The sequence below is a fragment of the Leptonychotes weddellii genome, chromosome 2 (assembly GCF_054177405.1).
Source record: "Leptonychotes weddellii isolate Sample4059 chromosome 2, ASM5417740v2, whole genome shotgun sequence".
Taxonomy (NCBI): Eukaryota; Metazoa; Chordata; class Mammalia; order Carnivora; family Phocidae; genus Leptonychotes; species Leptonychotes weddellii.
This window is the reverse complement of record NC_138370.1, coordinates 160,605,395-160,625,620: the sequence shown is the minus strand read 5'-3', so window position 1 is coordinate 160,625,620 and position 20,226 is coordinate 160,605,395. Positions and strand designations below refer to the sequence as shown.

Below are 20,226 nucleotides of genomic sequence, written 5' to 3'. Positions count from 1 at the left end.
CCCAGCGTAGAGCCCAGCATAGGGCTTGAACACAGGACCTGAGATCATGACCTGAGCTGAGATCAAAAGGCAGATGTTTAATCGACTGAGCCACCCAGGTGCCCCAAGGTGCTAAAAAAGTTCTAATTGTCTATCTGAAATCCGAATTTCTCAAGTGTCCTATATTTTTTTTTTTAAGATTTATTTATTTAAGAGAGACAGAGAGCGTGTGCATGCACACAAGCGTGGGGGCTCAGCATGGAGCCCAAACGCCGGGCTCGATCTCATGACCTTGAGATCATGACCTGAGCCGATGCTTGAGTTGGACACTTGACAGACCGCGCCCCTCTAGGCGCCCCCCCAGGTGTCCTGTGTTTTTATTTGCCAAATGCGGCACAATGGAGAGAAGGAGTACACACAATGGAGAAGAAGTAGGAAGCACTACCTCTGAACTTCTGGTTATGCAAGGCCATTGATTTCTTTACTGTTTAAACACTTTAGAATTACCCAACCCATCCTATCTCATGCAGCAAGTCAGAGGTTCCAACCTAGGCAGGAAGGATACAGAGCCAAAGTCACACCACCGTACAAATCCCAAAGGGACAGAAACCGAACACCATATTCAAATCTAAAAAGCCAACGCTTAGGACATTGAACTTGTTTTCTCAGAGCTATACGAATGCAGCTTGACAGACTTACTGGAATTCTTCAGATTCTCCTCAGTCAATGTAAATTTTTTATTATAAAGTCACGGAACGTGAATTCACTTAAACTGTAAAACCCCTTCATGAATACTAACAAACTCGAAAACCTCAACAAAGATGACTGTTCATAGCCACCAAAAACACAAAAACATCTAGCAATTCCAGATTAAGGAGCCCAATTTTTAGACATTCATGATAAAATTACATCCTTGTAATTTTGGTTAGAAAAAAATTAGCTCCATAGCAAAATTTGACTTTAGGTCAAACCTCGAGCATTATAAAATAATCAAATAAAATAGGAAGAGAATATAGGAATGAGCAAAACTAAATAACCAAATGGGTAACCATAGGGCTGAGTTGCACTGCAGTTTAAGGGTAAAAGTCCCGTGTGTGTGTCTGTGTCTTGGGCATACTATTTACTCAGCATCAAAAATCTCAAGGAAATGGACCCAACGAGTTTATGTTTGACGTCAGGTATATCGTCAATGAGCAAAAACAGGACATTGAGTTAGCCATTTCAGCTATGAAGAGACAAAGCGATTCCTGTATCTTTATTTGCATCTACCAGTTTTGAAGCCCTGCTCTGGGGCAGAGGCTTCTCCATAACGTGGAACACACAGCATTAACATCACCATCATCTGGGCTCCCTTCAAGCAAATAAAAAGCTGTAATTCAGGGCATGTCAGCAGAGAACAATTACGAAGTTGAGAAAAGGTCTGACAGATATATTTGGAAAACAACAACATAGATATGTATTACACAACTGGATTAAAAGAAATATGATTTATGATATTATTGAACATAATGTTATGAAAATCTTAACTATCCCCAAATTAATCTAGAAATTTAACAAAGCTTCAATCAAAATACCAATAGGTTGGTTGGTTTGTTTTGGTGGAATAAGAGAAAGGCTTGATAAAATGTTTGCAAGTTTTATCTGGAAAAAGTAACGAATAAGAAACGTGAATAGCGGGATGCCTGGGTGGCTCAGATGGTTAAGTGTCTGCCTTTGGCTCAGGTCATGATCCCAGGGTCCTGGGATCGAGTCCCACATCGGGCTCCTGGCTCAGCAAGGATCCTGCTTCTCCCTCTCCCTCTGCCTCTCTCCCTGCTCATGCTTTCTCTCTCTCTCTCTGTATCTCTGTGTCTCAAATGAATAAATAAAATCTTTAAAAAAAAAAAAAAAAGAAACATGAATAGCAAGAGCAAGGGAAGGAGACTACCCAGACATATGTCGCAAGTATTATAAAGCCAAAACCATTAGAATAATGTGGTAGAACCCCGGGACTACACAGGAAGCTCCATGGAACAGAACTGAAAGTTTAGAAACAGATCCACAAATATATAAGGATTTGTTCAATGACAGAAGTAAGTATCTAAAATCTATGGGGAAAAAATGGATTCACCTATAAACAATGTTGGCTGCCATGTAGTAGAAAAGAGCATGTGAGTTTTACTGGTGAGATGGTTTTAAAAGCCTGAAGTGGTAGAGGCTAAAAAGGAGAACAGAATCCATCCATGAACAGTACGCTGAAGAGTGATAGCCCTGAGCTCCCAACTCATGGCTCCCGACAGGATTCCCAACAAGAAAGGGAATGCTGTCAGCTGGTGTGCTGTCTTCTCCCTCATTGGACCTCACTGGGTTTCCTTCCACATCACCCCCGCACCACCAACCTCTCTTCTCAGAGAGCATTTCTCTACCACCCACTCCCCCACTCTGTAACACAAAAGGACTCTGGGAAGCTAAGAGAAGTTCTCTACACTATTTGGATTCCCTCATTCCCCCAGTCATTGTAAGGCATCAGCTTGAACAACCCAGAGTCACTAAACTTCAGGAATAAGTCTTACCTGTTTCCTCTTTTCAGGGGGCAGTGACGGATCTCCATCCTAAAAAGAAACAAATGTTACGCTTTACTTAAAAAAAAAAATATGTGCTTAAATTTAAGGAACTGACCCAAACTCTGAACTAAATTCAGACCCTCCCACTCCTGCCCCCTGCAATCAATAGTGTGCTGAACCAAATTCAAATATACTTTCTTTTTAAGATTTTTTTTATTTGAGAGAGAGAGAGGGGGGGAGAGAGAGAGCATGAGTGGGGTGAGGAGAGGGAGAAGCAGGCTTCCTGCTGAGCCGGGAGCCTGACATGGGGCTCGATCCCAGGACCCTGGGATCATAACCTGAGCTGAAGGCAGACGCTTAATCGACTGAGCCACCCGGGTGCCCCTCAAATATACTTAAAAAAATTAGGTATAAACTGAACCAGTTATTTTGGAAAAACCTCTAAGAAATCAGTTCCACTTAGGACCAAACCTATATACTTTCTAAAACCATATGAATCAAGTAAATGCATGAATAAACTGGATTTATCAAAATTGTTTTTGAGCAGAGCCAAAACTGATATAATATTTCATTTGGTTTGAGTTGAATCCCTCTTTTAAATAGTTAGAACCAAAGGAATAATAGTGGACATGCACATGCTTGAGTTTTCTCTATGGGCCGAACAATTTGGGGGGGGGGGTAGGGAAGAGGGGATAGGATATGCTCAAAATAAAAGAGAATTAACTGAGAACTTGCACTCCTATCACACTTTCTGTCTTAAAAGGATTCAGTCCCCCCCACCTTTTGGTGCCACCTGAGAATAAAAAGAGCTCAGGTGAACGTATAAATGCTTAGTAAACGAGCATGCTTCTCTCCGATGCTGCCCGAATGTAAGTCAACATTATTTTGACCCGTGGAATCTTCCTATTCTATTTCTGCTCCAGGACAGTTCAATGATCCCAGCACAGACAGCTAAATGTTAGCCATCGGGTCGGCACTCAAAAACAGAGATCGTATCCGTGAGAGAAAAAAGTAGAATGCAAAATAGTCCTCTGCTGTTGGTACCCTCCATCTCAGTATGATCTATATCCTTAAAAATCTCGCCACATGAAAACCCAGAGAGAATCTAAATGCCCGGGATAAGGGAAAGGTTAAAGAAATTATGGAAATCTTACTATGCAACTGTTTTTAAAGATGAATTAAATTTGTACGCACGGCCTAGAGAGATGACCCAGACAAAGTACTGAGTGAAAGGTGAGTGCTGGAACAATGTTGACACAGTGCTGACGAACAGCACTCTGCAGCAATGGAAACGCTCTGTATCTCACTGTCCAATACAGTGGCCATCTGGGAAATCTATATCCACATAATCCCATACGGTAGCCACCGGCCACCTGCAGGGATTGGACCCATGAAATGTGCTGAGACTGAAGAACAGAGTTTTCAAGTCTACTGAATTCTAATTAATTTCAAATGAAATTTAAATAATCACATGTAGCTAGTGGCTTCTGGATTAGTGCAGATTTATAATACGAATCCTCTTTAAAAAGCCCCATACAGGGGCGCCTGGCTGGCTCAGTGGGTAGAGCATGCAACTCTTGATCTCCAGGTGGTGAGTTCTAGCCCCACCTACCCTGGGTATAGAGATTACTTAAAAAAAAGAAAAAGAAAAAAGAAACAAAACAAAACAACAACAACAAAATGATAAAAAAGCCCCATACAAATAAATCAATAAGGAGGCATGTACAAACACGTGTGTGTGTGCATTTTTCATAGGTGCTGGGGCAAGCAGTCTGGAAGCACATACACACCGGCCAGTGACTGGGGCTGGGTTGTGGAGGAAACAGGGGTGACAACTTGCACTTCTTCATTTTTCCACTTTGGAACTGTCTGAATGCAATCTTTTTTTTTTTTTTTTTTTTTTTAAGAACTGGCATGTTAAAGTCCTCACTTTCCTTCTTTTTTTTTTTTCTTTCTAAATTTTAATTCCAGCGTAACCCACTTTCTATCTTAATGAGGGCACAAGAACGTTGCCATGACGTAACACGTACTATCAGCTCCCGGTACTTCTTCTTCAGGGACTGGTGGCGCTCTCGAAGCTGATTGGCCATGAGTTTGTACTGGTCCCTTTCTTGCTGGCATGTGTCCAGCTCCTTGGAGAGGATCAGCAAGGCTTCCTTTTTACTCTCCAGCTTTCTTTTACACACTAGGTACTGCAAAACAAACAAATCCAAGCAGCTGGTCAAAAACGTCAATAGACCTCCGTTTAACACACCCTGTGTTTCACGCATCCTGCCCGGTTGGTTTTGTTTCGTGGAGTTTTTTGTTTTTAGAGAACATATACCCAGAGACGGCGGTCAGTAAATGACTTGTGCAGTAAGCATACGATATGCAGACTGCTACGGTACCAGACATACGCCACTCACCACCGAACCAAAACCTTGGGTGTTCATGAACTTTAGCAAACTGGGATAAACGGATAAAATAATTTAACTGACATATAAGTAAAAAAGCAAAATTTTTTAAGTGACATGGATAGATAGACAGTTGGACCCAAATTTTGTTTTAAAAGGATTTATATATTCAGGTAAGATTATGTAAAATTTTATTAAAATTCAATGAAATGATATACACAGAAAGATTATTCAATACAAATTTTGTAAAAATATTAGTAACAACTCTTGGTCACGTGTTTTTTACAATTTTATTCTTTGTGCTTTTCCATGTTTTCTAAATTTTCTGGAAGAAACCCATATGGCTATCCTATAATAAAGAAATACAAAAAGTGTTATTCGAAATAACTTAATTGAACTCTAAGTCACTGCAGGAGATTTCACTTGCCCATTCAACCCAGCAGACATTTTCTCACCTGAGAATGTTTGTTCACTACCTCCACCAAGATGTGTACAACGTTCATAATTTCAACGCAGCAACCCACTACCCAGGGACCAACTCCGTTTAGCCACACTTTGATTGCCCCCAAACAGTTGGGCGTACTTAGCTGGAACTCTTCCTCAGACAGACAGGATTTCTTCGTCCCTCCTTCTCCCCATCCCCCACCCCTCTCGCTGACCATGAACCACCCTCACCTGATAATCACCCACCACATGGGCCAGGGTGAGCCTGACTGGGACTCTTTACTTTTATTGGATATACTGCCCGTCTGGGGTTATTCACGCATGTCAAATGTGGCATTAAATACCTTTTGAATTTGCCCCGTAAAAGACCAAATTCAGAGCATTCATGAAAACAATTTATAGTTTCATTATACACTCTGACATGAGCACTTTGTCATTATGGACGCTCTCACACAAAGCAGAGAGAGAATCAGCGCTCCCAAACGATTGGAGTCAATGCTTTTACTGGACAAAAAGCATTACTCATATATGGTGCTTGCTTGGAACTGACTTTGTTAAGTTCAATTTCAAATAAATGAAAGGGGAAAAAGAGTTTTGTGCATTAGCACAGTTTTTTTTTTCCTTAAAAAAAAAAAAAAGTAATTACTTAGCTTCAAAAACAAAGGGGAAAGAAAAGCCATTCTGAGACAGATTTGAGTTCTAAGAGAGGACACTTCCACCTTGGGTGAATCTTATTCCTGGCAGTAATGAGGTTGGAATCCTGCCTTAAAATGTCCTGGATTTTTAAGACTTTGACATGTCTTCATGGAGGGAAAATGGTTCTGTTGCCACTGTGATTTCTCAGGAGTAAAATCCCCACCGAGTAAATATCAGAGGAGAGAGCCTCAAAAACCTAAACTGCAATGTCCTAAGGGAGGTATTGAGATTACACAGGAAAAAATCCCATTTACACAGAATTTAACAGATCTGCCCTTGCGCCTTCGGTTCTTTGCCCGCGATCAGCAGCCTCGGTTGTCAGTGCTGTTGATATTGGTAGCATAAAAATGGCCACCCTTGTCCCTTCGATTTATCAGATCCAACTCTGAGGCCCCAAAGATACTGTCTTCCAACTGTGGGGAAGAAACTTCCAATTGCATGGAGACATTGTAAAGTGCCATAGACGAGATTAGCTGTAACATCCGGTCTCCTGAAGGGGAACAGGTAGGGGCCACCTTAACGGCAAAGTGGCAATTCAGGTTCCCTGAACTTGACCTGCTGTCTGTTAGGATCCAAGAGAGAAGCTGTTTCTCTCCCAAGGCCTGGTTCAAAGAGGGCCTTGGAAGCTGGGAAGGGCAGTGATAGGACTTCCTTCCCTTGGGTCCAAAGTACCTGGCAGAAAACAGGCACAGAGGCCTCTGTGAAGACAGTGACCCGGGATCTGCTGAGCAGCATCACTGCAGTTGGATCCCCTTCAGGGCACGGAAAACAGGACAATCGTACCCGCCCCACGGGGTCAGAAAACAAACACCTTCCGTACAGAACCTAAAGCCAACAGCAGCAAAAAGGCGGTCTTGAGGAACCCACAGCTCGACTGCTCTTCCTCCTGCTTACTGTGGTCTAGAACAGCAAACGGCAAAAATTGCCCTCCGTGCCATTTATTTTTATCAAGAAAACGAATCTCAGGCTGAAGCCTCATTTCTGAAGCAGCTCAAAGTGGTGCTGCCCTGAAGATGGGACGGCTCCCCCAGAGCCCCCTGACCCTGGTGTGGCAGCATCAAGAAGGAAGGCCAGAAAACACTGCTCTGTGTGCCCCCCGCCGGGGTGGGGGGATGTGCTCGTGAAAATGCGGATGCCCGGTCCTGAGTCTCCGGTACCGGCTCAGGAACCTGCATTGTTAGCCCCTGGCACAGGGGGTTCTTACTCCGGCCACACTCTGAAAACCCAGGCTCTAGGGGCCTCCAGCTTCATGCTGCCTCGAGAGTTAGAACCCTAACTGCAATAGTTAGAGAGCCCGGCAGGGGCCCGTGGGTCCAGGCGCAAGGCACGGTCCCGGGACCGTTCTGGGGCTATCTGTGCCACTTTTTGCAGCCCAGAGGGGTTCTGAACAAGTACACGCATGGGCTCCGTTTTCCTGCACCCGGCCAAAGAGCCTACATCTTTTGTCAAAATAACAAGAGAAAACTCTGGGAGGGGTGTGCGTGTGTGTGTGTGTGTGTGTGTGTGTGTGTGTGTATGGAGGTGATGAGGGATCAGAAGGCAAGCTGAGGACAAAGCAGAAGCTGACACCCCACAACCCCCCCATGGGATATATGTGACATGCCTCATGCACTCCTGGCTGCCCTAAATAGTTAAGAGTTAAGGTCTTATAGAGATCACAATCCTACAAGACAGGAGTCTCCCTCAGTTTACACAAGTCTTAGCAATTTACAAGAACAAAGCATTTCTATCAATGCTCTTCCAGAAGGGAATGTAAATACAATTAAATGTCATATAATCTATAACCCGTTGACAGATACTTGAAGCGGGCAAAGGATAATGTTCCTTCAGAAGCTCCCAACTATCTTACTGTTCATGCCTTACTACAGGGGTAAACAACCTTTACCTGACAATGGCAAGGCCTCCGGTATCCTTTAACATATGAAACTTCTTTCTCGAAGCCTCCCTTTCTCCTCACCTCCCCCAACCCCATAGTATCTAATCAGCCACCCCCCACAACTCCGGGGCAGCAGCTCCTTCTGCCCACGGCTCCTGTCTCCATGCTTTAATGAATTACCATTTTGCATCAAAGACGTCTCAAGAATCCTTTCTTGGTTGTCGGCCCCGGACCTCACCCCACCAAACCTCACCTATATTCCAAAACCACATCAGAGGGGGCGATATTGGGGAATGGGAAGGAATTTCTCATACTCGTTTTAAAATGGTTATAGTTCAGTCCACGTGGTGGCAGCCATTAAAATGACCCATTTCCTAGCCCTCCAATTGGAAACAAAACAACAGTAGAACTGGAAGGAAAGGAAAAGGTCCTGAAGAGCCTCCTTGTTGGCAGCTCTGAACAACGGGCAAGTGCACCGATCCAGCCCCAGCTTCGGGAGGGACCAAAAATAAAACAGAAAGCTAGACCAACCAAGTTACTGTGCTTGAGACATTTCAGCTCCTAAAGGAGGATGGGGTAAGTGTAGAGGATGGAGGAGGTGGACAGCAGAAAACCAGCAGGCAGAGCCAGGAGGCCTCCATCCAGAAGTAGGTCTCGCGAGGAGCTAATCATGAACGGCGGGGGCCCTGGAAAAGCCACAGAACAGAACACACACACTGCCTGGAAATGAGAGGAAGGTGCCCTGTAACTTGAGGAACCCATAATTTTAACACCACAATCCAGTATCACTGGGGGTAAAGGGTGTCCGGGAAAACACGGTGGCGGGCGCGGGGAGGCGGGTAGGGGGCTCCCGTCCAGGAGGTAGGACTTACTTCAAGCATCCAGAAATCGCTTCCCTTGCCTTTTCTAGGACAGAACTGGCTCAACGGTTTCCAAAGATCATCCATGACCATGGCAGTTCCAGAATCTCTTTATGGCAGGGGCTATCGGACGCCACCTGGCTGCAATGGGTGCTGACCTGAAGCTGTGTTTGCAATTACAATTTACGGCAGAATGAGAAAAGGCTAATGCCTATGTGGTTGACATGAATGTCTCTCTAATATTTCCAGCTCTCCTTTCCTTCCAGGCCCATGGCAGGACTATCCCTCCCCATGCTTTGGCGTAAGGTAGAGCCACGTAACTTGCCTTATCCCATAAAATGGGCCTGGCAGGGACAGGAGGTTCTCCCAGGGCGAAAGCACTTAAAGGTCAAGGTGAGAGTCGCCACGCCTTCTCCTCCCCGGCTGCAACAGGTGTGGAAGCAGGTGGGGCCACGAGAACGAAACGGCCTGGAGTGTAGTGCCAACACAGCACACGACTTGCCCTGGAGAGTCATTTGGGTCCACAGAGAAAGTGACATGATCCAGAAGTAAAATTCCGTGGTGTTAAGGTACGGAGATTTGGGGTAAGTGTTTGTTACCAGAGCCTAACTTAGCCCGTCCTGACTCCCGCAGTCCATATCAAAGAATGCGAGTGTAGGGAGACCGGTGGAGAGGATATTTGCCCCTGCTCTGTGTTTCTGCCAAGCCACTACAAAGATGAAGATCCATTATTCTTATTATTATCATGATTAACCAAAAACAAAGTTTTTGCGACAAATGCTTTCCGCGTATGGGTGCCTTCAATCCTCCCAGCAACACCGTGAGGTCACTCTGCTATCACTGTGTACGGTGTGGAAGGGTTTATGTAATGTGCCAAGGGGCGGGCAGAGTCAGAATTTGAACCCACATCTCTGTAGAGCCAACCCCTGGAAGGCCCCAGTGCCCGATAAACTAAGCATTCTGTGAAAAAGAAAAGAAAGAAAGAAAAATACCAGAATATTCATGGAGTCGGTTCCTATGTTGAGTTGGTATTCCCAGCACGAGGAAGCTAAGGAAGGGCGGTTTTGAATTTGGCTACTTTTTAGACTGGAAACAAAAGAGCGAAACCTTCATCTCTTCACCCATTCGCTTCCGAATCTCGGGGGGTCTGCCTCTCCTTTCCTTGGATGAGGCCTGAAGGAAGAAGGGAAAAAACAAAAGACTCCACAAGCATCTCTCCCCTGTGCTCCTTGAGAGGGAGCCAAGTGGAAGCAATAAGGTTTCTATCCACTTATAAGAAATGGGACAAACTACAGGGCGTCGGAAAAGAACCAGAGGGCTATTTCCTCCAGAGTGGCCAGGTTGGAACAGTTTTCTCTAAGCTGTTGCTGGTCTCGGCCACCCATTCAACAAATACTTTCTCCCGAAGGGATAAACGGTCCTGTCGATTTTGAAAATGAAAAACATGATACCTGGATAACAAACCTTATTTCCACAATCCCTTATGGGTTTTTCTGAATCCCCCGGCATTCTGAAAACCGAAAACGTGTTCACATCCGGTTAGTGACCCCAGTCATGTGAGGGCGTTTATGGTCTTTATGCCACTAAATGTGAATATTCATACATTTGCTGAAGACAAATCAACGTGTTTGATTATTGACTAAGTCACCGCCCTAGAGTCTGCGGGGGCCAGTACATAATGTACCGTATGCTTATGGCATTTCCTCTCAGATTCCAGTAATTCCTGCATCTGAAACACCTCTGGGGCCCAAGGATTTTAGATAGGGAACCTGACTTTTACTTGAAAGTCTCCCTCGCCAATCCCTACACAGTTTCGATGACACGTGTGTGACTAACACCCAATCTTCCTCAAACAGTAATTGTCCCAAACCTAAGCGTTCATTAGATTTTGACTTCCTCGCGTAGACCAGGAAAAACGAAAAGTACATTACGTGCAGCAAATCTTCAAGCTGCCATAATGCTATGTGTCTATTCCCATAGCTCCTATTTTCTTTAGAATTAGCATCAAATGCTGGAACTGGGATAAACCTCACAGATAACCCAAGCGACTTGCCCAAAACTGCAAAGAACAAGGTCCCTGGCTGCTGTATATTCTCTAACAGTGTTTTCCAGGTCATGGGTCGTGACACCTTCATCTGGGCAGCAAGATCAGTTCATTTGCAACCCCTCATTTTCCTTAAAAAAAAAACAACAAAAAAAAGATGCAGCACAGAACAGAAGATGGCAATGTGCATCCCATGCAATTTCACCAAACTTTTCTTTTTGAACATGTGTGTAGAAATAAACACACACACCCCTGCATATTGTCACACATTTATTGTGGACCGTCATTCTACAAGCTTGTTCGCTACTATTCTGTAGTAAGCCACTCTGCGCATTTACTCATTCAGTGGACAAATATTTAATGAAGGTCACCAAGTGAGGCAAGAGTGGGATGAGGGGGTGGGTGTATGGGCAGGGAGGAAAACTACTCGGAGGAAATGGTGCTTGGTGGGTTTTGAGAGATGGGTGGCCATAACGGCACCCGAATAAAGGCCATTACGTAATGCAGATAATTAGCGTTTTGGGATTGAGGCACAGCCCTGATTAATTAATACCTGCCCTGCCCACCTCACTGAGCTCGAAATGGAGGGTGTATGCGAAAATTTGACTTTGTACACTTTTTCAAAATTAAAGGTATTTTTCTTCTTGCACTTAAAGCCAACAAAACGCTCTCACAGACACTCCCTCATTTGATGGTCCACATTATATGACAAGTGGGACAAAAACTTTCTCTCATTTGACAAAATAGCTGAGATTGTCTTTCCCAGAGTCACATAACTAACTACTGTCAGCTCAAACCAGGGCTCTTTTTTAAAAAAGATTTTATTTATGTATTTGAGAGAGAGCGAACACAAGCAGGGGAAGAGGGAGAGAGAGAAGCAGACTCCCTGCTGAGCAGGGAGCCCGATGCAGGGCTCGATCCCAGGACCCTGGGATCATGACCGGAGCCGAAGGCAGATGCTTAACCGACTGAGCCACCCAGGTGCCCCTCAGACAGGAGTCTTAACCACAAATTCCAGGCTCTTTTTGGTATTCTATATTGGTACCAAATACATTATTAGCAGGTCCACATATTACCTCTCTTGGGTCTAACCACATTTCTAAGAAGACACTCTCAGAGATCATTGTGTACCGAGAGTGGGGCATTTTGACTCATAGCATACTGAGGCCCCTGTCTAGAAGCTCTCCTGCGGCCTTTTCAATCATATTGCATGGGAGAAGGGCTGAGGTGCAAGAGGCCACCTAGCCATCTGCTCAGGTATCAACTAAGCCCATCCCCGAGAGTTCTGGCTGGCTGCGTGCTGATGACCACACTGGGCTTGTCACCAGCTGAATCACGGGCACGAGACCCTTAGTTTTTCAAAGGGCACTTGCACACAGTTATGTTGGCTGTGATTCAGGCCCCAGGCCCTCTTCTCTTCGCTAACTCCAATCTTACCCCCACCTCAACCAGGGGTTGAGAAACCATTCATTTCCATGGCTTTTCTGTCATCTCTGTGCTGATTTCACCCAAACTGGTGTCCCCAGCTCAGACTCTCGTCTGCACTCACTCTCATCTCTAACTGGGTGCCTCCATCTGAATACCTGAGAGGCAGCTTGGTCTGTGACCACATCAAGCCCACTCCAACCTCAGGGCCTTTGCACTGCTACTTCCTCTGCTTGGACTGCATGGCCCATTCCCTGGCTTCCTTCAGATCTCTGTTGTAACGTCTCCTTCTCAGGAAGCTCATCCCTGTCTGTCAGAACCCAGACTCTCAATCCTCTTATGCTGTGTTACTTTCCTCCATTGCACTTATTACTTGACCTTGAGTTGTATAACTCGCTCTTGGCTTATTTTCAACCTCTCTCTCCAGATGCCTGGCACTAAGAACAATGCAGGGTGCATAGCTGAGGCTCAACACATACATATAATGAATGAGAAAATGGCATACATTATCTTACCTCGGCGTCCTGTGACACATGGGGCTTTGTCCCCTTGTGACAGATTCTCAAACTCACGAAGGTGGTAAAGACCTCAGGAATCCTCTCAGCCAGGCCCCTAACTGCACAGATGAGGAAGCTGAGACTCAGCATGGTACACTGGCTTACCCAGGGCTGACCTGGAGGACCCAGGGCCAAAACCCAAGCTGGGGGTTCCTCTCAGTCCAGTGCATTTCTCTCCACCCACCAAATCAAGGTACACAACCCTGGCAGGACATAAATGCCTATAAACTTAGAATGGTGCCTGGTACTTTTTTATAGTAATAAAAATTATTAATAACATACAAGAGATAATAATAGATGATAATATGTTGCCGGATCATCATTCACTAATCATTACTAACTACAGCATGCTAGTAACGAAGCTCCCAGAAACACAGGGAAAGGCAGTTTAAAGTAACGGCTGACTTTCGGCTCAGGTCATGATCCCAGGGTCCTGGGATCAAGCCCCGCATCGGGCTCCCTGCTCGATGGGAAACCTGCTTCTCCCTCTCCCACTCCCTCTGCTTGTGTCCCCTCTCTCGCTGTGTCTCTCTCTGTCAAATAAACAAAATCTTTAAAAAAATAAAAAATAAAGTAATGGCTGACAGATCAGATCAAACTGGGATCTGACAGCCTCTTTATCTCCAGCCAGAAGGAGGTACAATACCTGCATTTGGATCTTGGCTTGACCCCTCCCTTGCTACGTGATCAATTACTTAGCCTCTCCATGCCTTAGTTTCCCCACTTGTTAAATGGGTATAATTATAGTATCTTCATAGGGCTCATGCAAGAATTAAAGCAATTCGTATGTACAAAACATTTAAAATAGTAAGTGCTGTCTGTGTATTGCTGTTCTACTCGTTTTAATCACAAGGAGAGGATCACAGCTCAGCAAAGAAGGGGCTCGAAGAGTTGGAGGAAGATGTGAACATTTGAAATGGATCCCAAAGGACAGCTGGAGGAAGGGTTCGTTTTGTTGGGGAGTAGATGAAGTTGTGACAGGCAGCGGTGATGGGAAAACAATATCCCGGGCAGGGAAATGGCCAGAGCAAAACACAAAGGTGAGACACGGGGAGACATGCTGTCGGAACAGTGAGCGACATGCTGGGCTGTCTCTGGCATTGGGTGGGACTGAAGCCTGCATCAGATAAAGCTGGAAAGAGAGACAGATGGGTGGTCAGGTCAGAAAGGCCCTGGAAGTTGTGCTGAAGAGTTCAGATTTTATTCTTCCAGCAAGCAGGAGCCCTGAGGGGCTCTGAATAGGGGAGTGACATTAAGAATCCTCTGAGGAAGACAATTTCGTCCTGACATCATGTGGCGTAAATTATCTTTGACTCTACAGCTTGGGTAAAATTGGTTGCCAAGCTGCCAGGGGGAAGGGAAGGCAGCTGGGGATCAGGGCCTGCTTTGCAGACACACCTCTGGATCCTGCAGTTTGATCTGATCTGTCAAGCCTACAAAGAACACACTGACTTTGCTGTTTCTTAATATGGATTCTGTTATCACCTTGTCTAACGCAATTCTGTTAGGTAGGGTGCTCCCCAGGCAACCAGAAGCAGGCATGGGTTTAGCCTCAGCCACGGCAGCTGGTACCCGAATCATATCGGTGGGCGAATGGGTCACATGGCTGCCCAACCGCCTGACAAAGGGCTGAGCCCAGGGGCACAAGCCACGTGAAACTGCCCCCACTTTCTGGTCACTTGGGTGGGGCCAAGGGATATGCACTTGGTTCTCCTTGTGCTTCCATTTTTGCTCCCTAGTCAAGTTGTAATTATGCCTGTTAAGTTTAAGCATGGTGGAGGGGCTGGGGCTATCTGCTCTCTTCCCTACCCAAGGAAAGGAGGGTATGGGTTTGTTTTCAGAAAAGACGAAGGAGAAAACAAATTCGTATTTTTGGAATGTCTGCTATGTGCCAGGCACCGTTAAAAGTAATACTAAGGAGAAGTAGACCTTTATTTAATTATAATAGTAAGTGCAGTGGGCACTATTCAGTGAACATTGTTATTTTCCAAACTGTACTAAATGCTCGACTTGAAACATTATATTCAATCCCTACAGCTGCCTATGAAATAGGTTGTACGATTAGCCCCATTTTAGAGACAAGGACACTGAAGCTCAGCAAGGTCAACTTATCCTTCATCACTAAAGTAATGAGTAGCAGAGCCAGACTGTTCCTGCATTTATCAGTCAGGATCCTTGGGTTGTAAGCAACAGGAACAGATCCCCTCACATAGGAATGTGTTGGAAGGACTTTGGCACTCACAGAATTGGCAGGAGGACAGAGAAGTCAGCTTAGAAACAGGGAGGTGGGGATGTGGCTCTGGAGCCTAGATGAGGGGTCAGTGCAGGAAAGGTCAGGTCAGAGGCCACCGATCGATCAGGGTAGAACCCGACTCCGTTATGCTTCAGCTTCTTTATCTGTTCAAGGGAGTCTCCAGCCGGCCTAAAGCAGATCATGTGCCATCCTTCGCCTGGGGCAGTACAAGATACCCGGACTGTCATCCTGTGCTCTCTCTGCAGATTATATCCAGCACTAATACCCTCCAAAGTGGGGTGTGGTTGGAAGTGAGAGAACAATAAATGTTTGCCACATTAATCTGGGTAGATCCATTCTATTGAGCTTATTTCTCAACTTTGCTAAGGTCCTCCCCTTCTGGTGGCTTATGAATAAAGGTTAAAAAAGAAACAGTGGGCATTTAATAAGAATTCCTTTTATTTTAATGGACCCCTGAGGCTCTACTAATCATACCCAGAAAAGCACACACAGTGGTGAAGTTTACAGGCTGCAGTGGGGTATATACACCTCCCAACTGGAGAAAGGAAAAACCACACACCAACTATACTGGGTAATCGGTGGAACATGGATGGAATAAACTTGGTAAAATACGACCAGTTTTCAGCATGTATACTAGATATCATGAAATATTTTTATTATCCTCTCAAAAATAGATTTCTTTTGAATTGCATTTCAATTATATTTTTAAAGCACAACTCACAAGTCATTTGTCCATGTTAATTCATGCCCGCACGCAAACACCATGAAGGTAGCCTTGTGCTTATCATCTTAAGAACCCAGACCCACAGTTTTCACCACCGAGTGGCTTTTATCTACCCGTTTACTGTTATCTGCAATAAAGCAAATCATAATTTGCTACAAAGAAGATCATAATAATTAAATGTCTATCTGACATACTACATTACTATTTCGATGGCTTTACAACCAGATAAATGCTGAGAGGGATGACGGTAGCCAGGATGTCAGGGAGGGGACCTCTCCATCAAGTGACTCTCACTCTCAAACAGTGACTCATGGTCCTTGGTGATTTTTACTGATGGGATCAGGCTAGTTCTCATTAGCTGCTGCAAGAACATACCTGCCAATCCCCAAAGACTTTGCCACGTGATGATAAACATATGTGGCTGAAGGGTTCATGTTCAGGAATAATTTAGAAACTTCTCAATTCACAGACTCACTCTTTTCTTAGAGGTATTTCCTCCCCTGGTCCCCCTCTACTCTGTCACACCGTCTTTCTACCCTATCTTCCATCCTCCATCCGGGATACCTCCTTTCTCATCCAATTTGCAGCTTTAGGTAAACAGTACTCAACAATCGACTTAATTTCACCTTCAGATAAGCCACTCACCCCCCATTCCCGGAACCCCTACTTTGCCCTGCCCGGTGATGTCTGGCCGGGACCGTCATGACGGCCTCCTCATCACTCTGTCTAAAACCTTTGAAAACCATAAATCAGGTCCTGCCACTCACTTGTCTTTAAAAATATCTCTGTTAAGGAGATTGACAAACAAGAGCTCTTTGATATCTGGCTGCAGTCTACCTCTGACTCTTCCTGGCTCCTCATAGCCATGTGACATTCTGGGTACACCCTAAATAGAGAATCACAGCCACCTGCTCACCTATCTGCCTCACCACAGACTGAGGTCTCCCTGCAGCCAAGGTCCAACTCATTCACCTTTGCATCTCCAGAGCCAAGCTCCTGACCAAGAGTGAGTGCTTAATAAGTATTTGAGAAATAAATGAATTTTGGTTCCCACTAAGCTGAAATATGTATATATATATTTGTAATATGTATGTTAGTAAGCTAATCAATTATTATTTATTGTTAAGTCTAAATCTCTAATTGCATTTTAGCATCATTTAGAAAAATAAGTCTGTTTGCAAAAACTTGGTGTGTATGGAGAGGTCGTAAGACGGCTCCTATAGAATTAGCAAAATGGCAGTTGCATGTCACCTCATTTTTATTGTTTAAAATGAGCACTTCCCCGTATCACAAGGGCATAAACTTCCTTTACCACCTTCATTCTCTGGATAGGCATCCAGGACTGTTGCTTGGAGATACCCTGAACCTTGCCAGGGCAAGTTTGGGCATCTATGGAGTAAGAAGCCAAGCGAGGCCAAGCCCATGCTGATGGTCACATCGCTGAGGTCCTGCAGCCCACAGGCATCCAGACCAAGTCGCGCTGACTCGCCAGCACCCAGGGGTGCAGCCTTCGCTGGCCATGACCCTACCCCAGTCTCCAACTGTGCACTCCCGAGCATTTCCACAGCCCTGTTCTAAATCTGTGTTCGCCTCTGTAATTTTTAGATAACACTTCAGCAATTTCAGGTTGGTAACTTAATGATTCTAATGCCATTCTCTAAGACGACTTTTTTTTTTATGATCTATCTTTCTCAGAGTCACCACGGCGGTTTTCCCTCTTCAGTATTACTTTTGACAGGCAAACTTTGATTATTCGAGTGCCCCAGGGGATGTGCTGAAATTTAAGTTAAGTGAGATTTCAGGTAATTGGAAGAGTTTATAATGTGAACTATAGTAGCTGGGGGGTATGTGAAATTCACTGACAGTTTTGGTTAACTGAAGTTAGGAATAACGAAGGTTTGCCTGGATATCTATTTCAATCCTTCACTCCTGTTATTTCTCCCTTCCTCCCTCTCCCCACCTTCTCAGTCTCTATACTGCCTGGGTGTGCCCTGTTCTTTGCAGGCCTACAGAGATGAGGAGGAAATGCAAGGAAAAAAGACTGGCTTTCCTTCTAGTTGGCCATAAATGGGCGAGGAAATCCCTCTCATTTGCTGAAGATAGCATGTATTTTTAAAAATCTTTGCCTGCCTAGAGTGAGTTTGTGCTCTCCCCAGTGCTGGGCTGATCTGACCTTGCCTCTGGCCGAGACGCTGATGACAGGGTGTGCAATTCTGGTTCGTTTCAGAGCTCCGGTGTTTGGGATGGGGCACTAAAATTACCCATGCATCTGAGGCCCTCCCTTTTCCACCCAGGTTGCCAGGGGCCTGGCATACACTAGATACAGGTGACAGCCCATGTCACCAACACTCACATATGCAATGACATATTATAACACACAACGGTCAGATGTGGAATGTGATGATAGATTTACTTGTCATTTCATTATAGGATAATAATTCAATTCAGTTGCAGAAAGCTTTTCTTGTGGGCTGGGCAGCAATAAAAAGCCAGCAAAACATGGGCAACATTTTGGTCAAATGGTCTTTAAAAGCTATAACGTTGCTGTGGCTCATCTTCCCCTGGTATCAAAAAGAAATCATAAAAAAAACCCCAAAACCCTAAACCCTTCCTACTGATGAGCCACAGCGGCTGCTGTCTATCTACCTGCTCCTAACTTCTCAGATCTGCCCCCAAACACCGTGAGGCAGAGGGGACCTCTAGCTGCACCTCCACTTGATAAACGAGGCTCAAGGGATGGCATTTGGAAGACTACAGTTGAATCCAGGACTATACTTTAACAAAGGGGAATTTGGGAGGCACAGAGACAAAGGGAACATGAATAGACACAACATGGCACATGGGATTTAGAATGAAATGATGTGGTTCTCACGGCCATCACCAACGACTGGCCGTGGGAAGCCACTCACCTGTGCTCTGTACTTCAGTTTCCTCTTTAAAAATGCTGTGTGAATGACCATCACCATCTTGAGGTCTACTCTGTGCCCGAAGGTGATTCGGCATTTTGCACATATAAATCATTAATCCTTATGACAACCTCAAAATGTAGACATTATCCCCTTCTACAGATGATGAAACTGAGGCTCTGGGAGATTAAGAAAAGGTCACCCAACTTCTAAGTGGCAACGGTGGGATTTAAACCCAGGCCTGTCCCACGCCCCTCCTGCCACAGTGCCCCACGCCTCCCTCAAAGAATCACATGGATTCTGTAAGACAATGCATGTTTTAAAAAAGCACTCGAGGGGCACCTGGGTGGCTCAGTTGGTTAAGCATCCAACTTTTATTTCGGCTCAGGTCATGATCTCAGGGTCGTGAGATCAAACCCTGCATTGGGCTCCACACTAGGTATGGAGTCTACTTTGGATTCTCTCCCTCTTTCTCTGTCCCTCCCCCAGCCCCATGTTTGCATGCTCTCTCTCTCTAAAAATAAAACATTTTTAAAAATAAAAATAAAAAAAATTTAAAAAGCACTCAATAAATTCTAAAGGTACCAATCTTATTAATAATCACAATAACCCAAAGAACTTCATCTCTCTTATTCAAAGAAAGAAAACCATCTTGATTCCTAAGTTTGTCAGCAGACCTTGCCTTTCTGAAAAATATCATCTCCCTGCTGGGATGAATGGTTCCATAAGAGGGTCAGAGTGCTCAAGATGAAGATTCAACTCAAGACGGAGCATTTGTGGGAATATTCCCTGGCTCCCATCCCTCCAATACTTGAGTCAAGTGCAGATACTCCAAAGCAAGGAGGGGTTCCATCCCTGTCTGCTCCAAAAGGCAGTCATCTGCAGACTAGAGATCTTGAAATCAAACATGCAAATCCATCACCATTTTAATTATCCAAGTAAATAGAACTCATACCACCATCTGCCAAGACGCCAACCAGTCACGATCATCACAGCTCCCCCAGCAGTTCTCTCTGTGTGAAAACCACGGAGTCATCATTCAAGGGGCCACTTGGGCCCGCATTTCTGCCGACAGGATGAAGGTGTCTGCAGCCGAAGCTTGCGGCTGTGAGCCGGTTCTGCCCTCTCTCTGCGCCTAGCTCAGATTCTTCTGAGCACCGCTCATTTGCTCCTGCACTTGCTAGCACTCTCTTCCCACCAGCTCCGGGTAGCACTGATGAGTGGGAAATTTCCCTCAACAAGAACCGTCAGTTCAGAACACAGCCCCACAGCAGCAAGTTGGGTGGAGAGGCATTCTGGAACATGGAGGATGTGCGATCCCGGTGATTCAAACCACAGGAGCTTTCAGAGGACGGACTAAATTGTAAACGCTTCTTAAGGCAAGGGCTCCGTCCACGTCTGTTTCTCTAGCTGGTGATTGTGCAGATGGGTTGATTATGCTAGCAAAGGGCTCCTGTGGATGATCTGAATTTATTATGGCTTCCAGGGAGGAAGGCAAAATCCTCATTGGCTCCACATCACCAAC

The 20,226-nt window shown here is 45.1% G+C and overlaps 1 protein-coding gene across 2 annotated transcripts in view; it reads right to left on the bottom strand.

Moving 5' to 3' along the window:
* Positions 1-20,226, bottom strand: part of CCDC149 (coiled-coil domain containing 149) — a 103,048-nt gene that overhangs the window by 64,953 nt on the left and 17,869 nt on the right. For both annotated transcript variants that reach the window (XM_081812540.1, XM_081812541.1), the window contains exons 2-3: positions 4,553-4,714; positions 2,532-2,570 (exon numbers count right to left, since the gene is read on the bottom strand). In XM_081812540.1, coding sequence (XP_081668666.1) covers positions 2,532-2,570; positions 4,553-4,714 — 201 coding nt within the window. The remainder of the gene's footprint in view (positions 1-2,531; positions 2,571-4,552; positions 4,715-20,226) is intronic.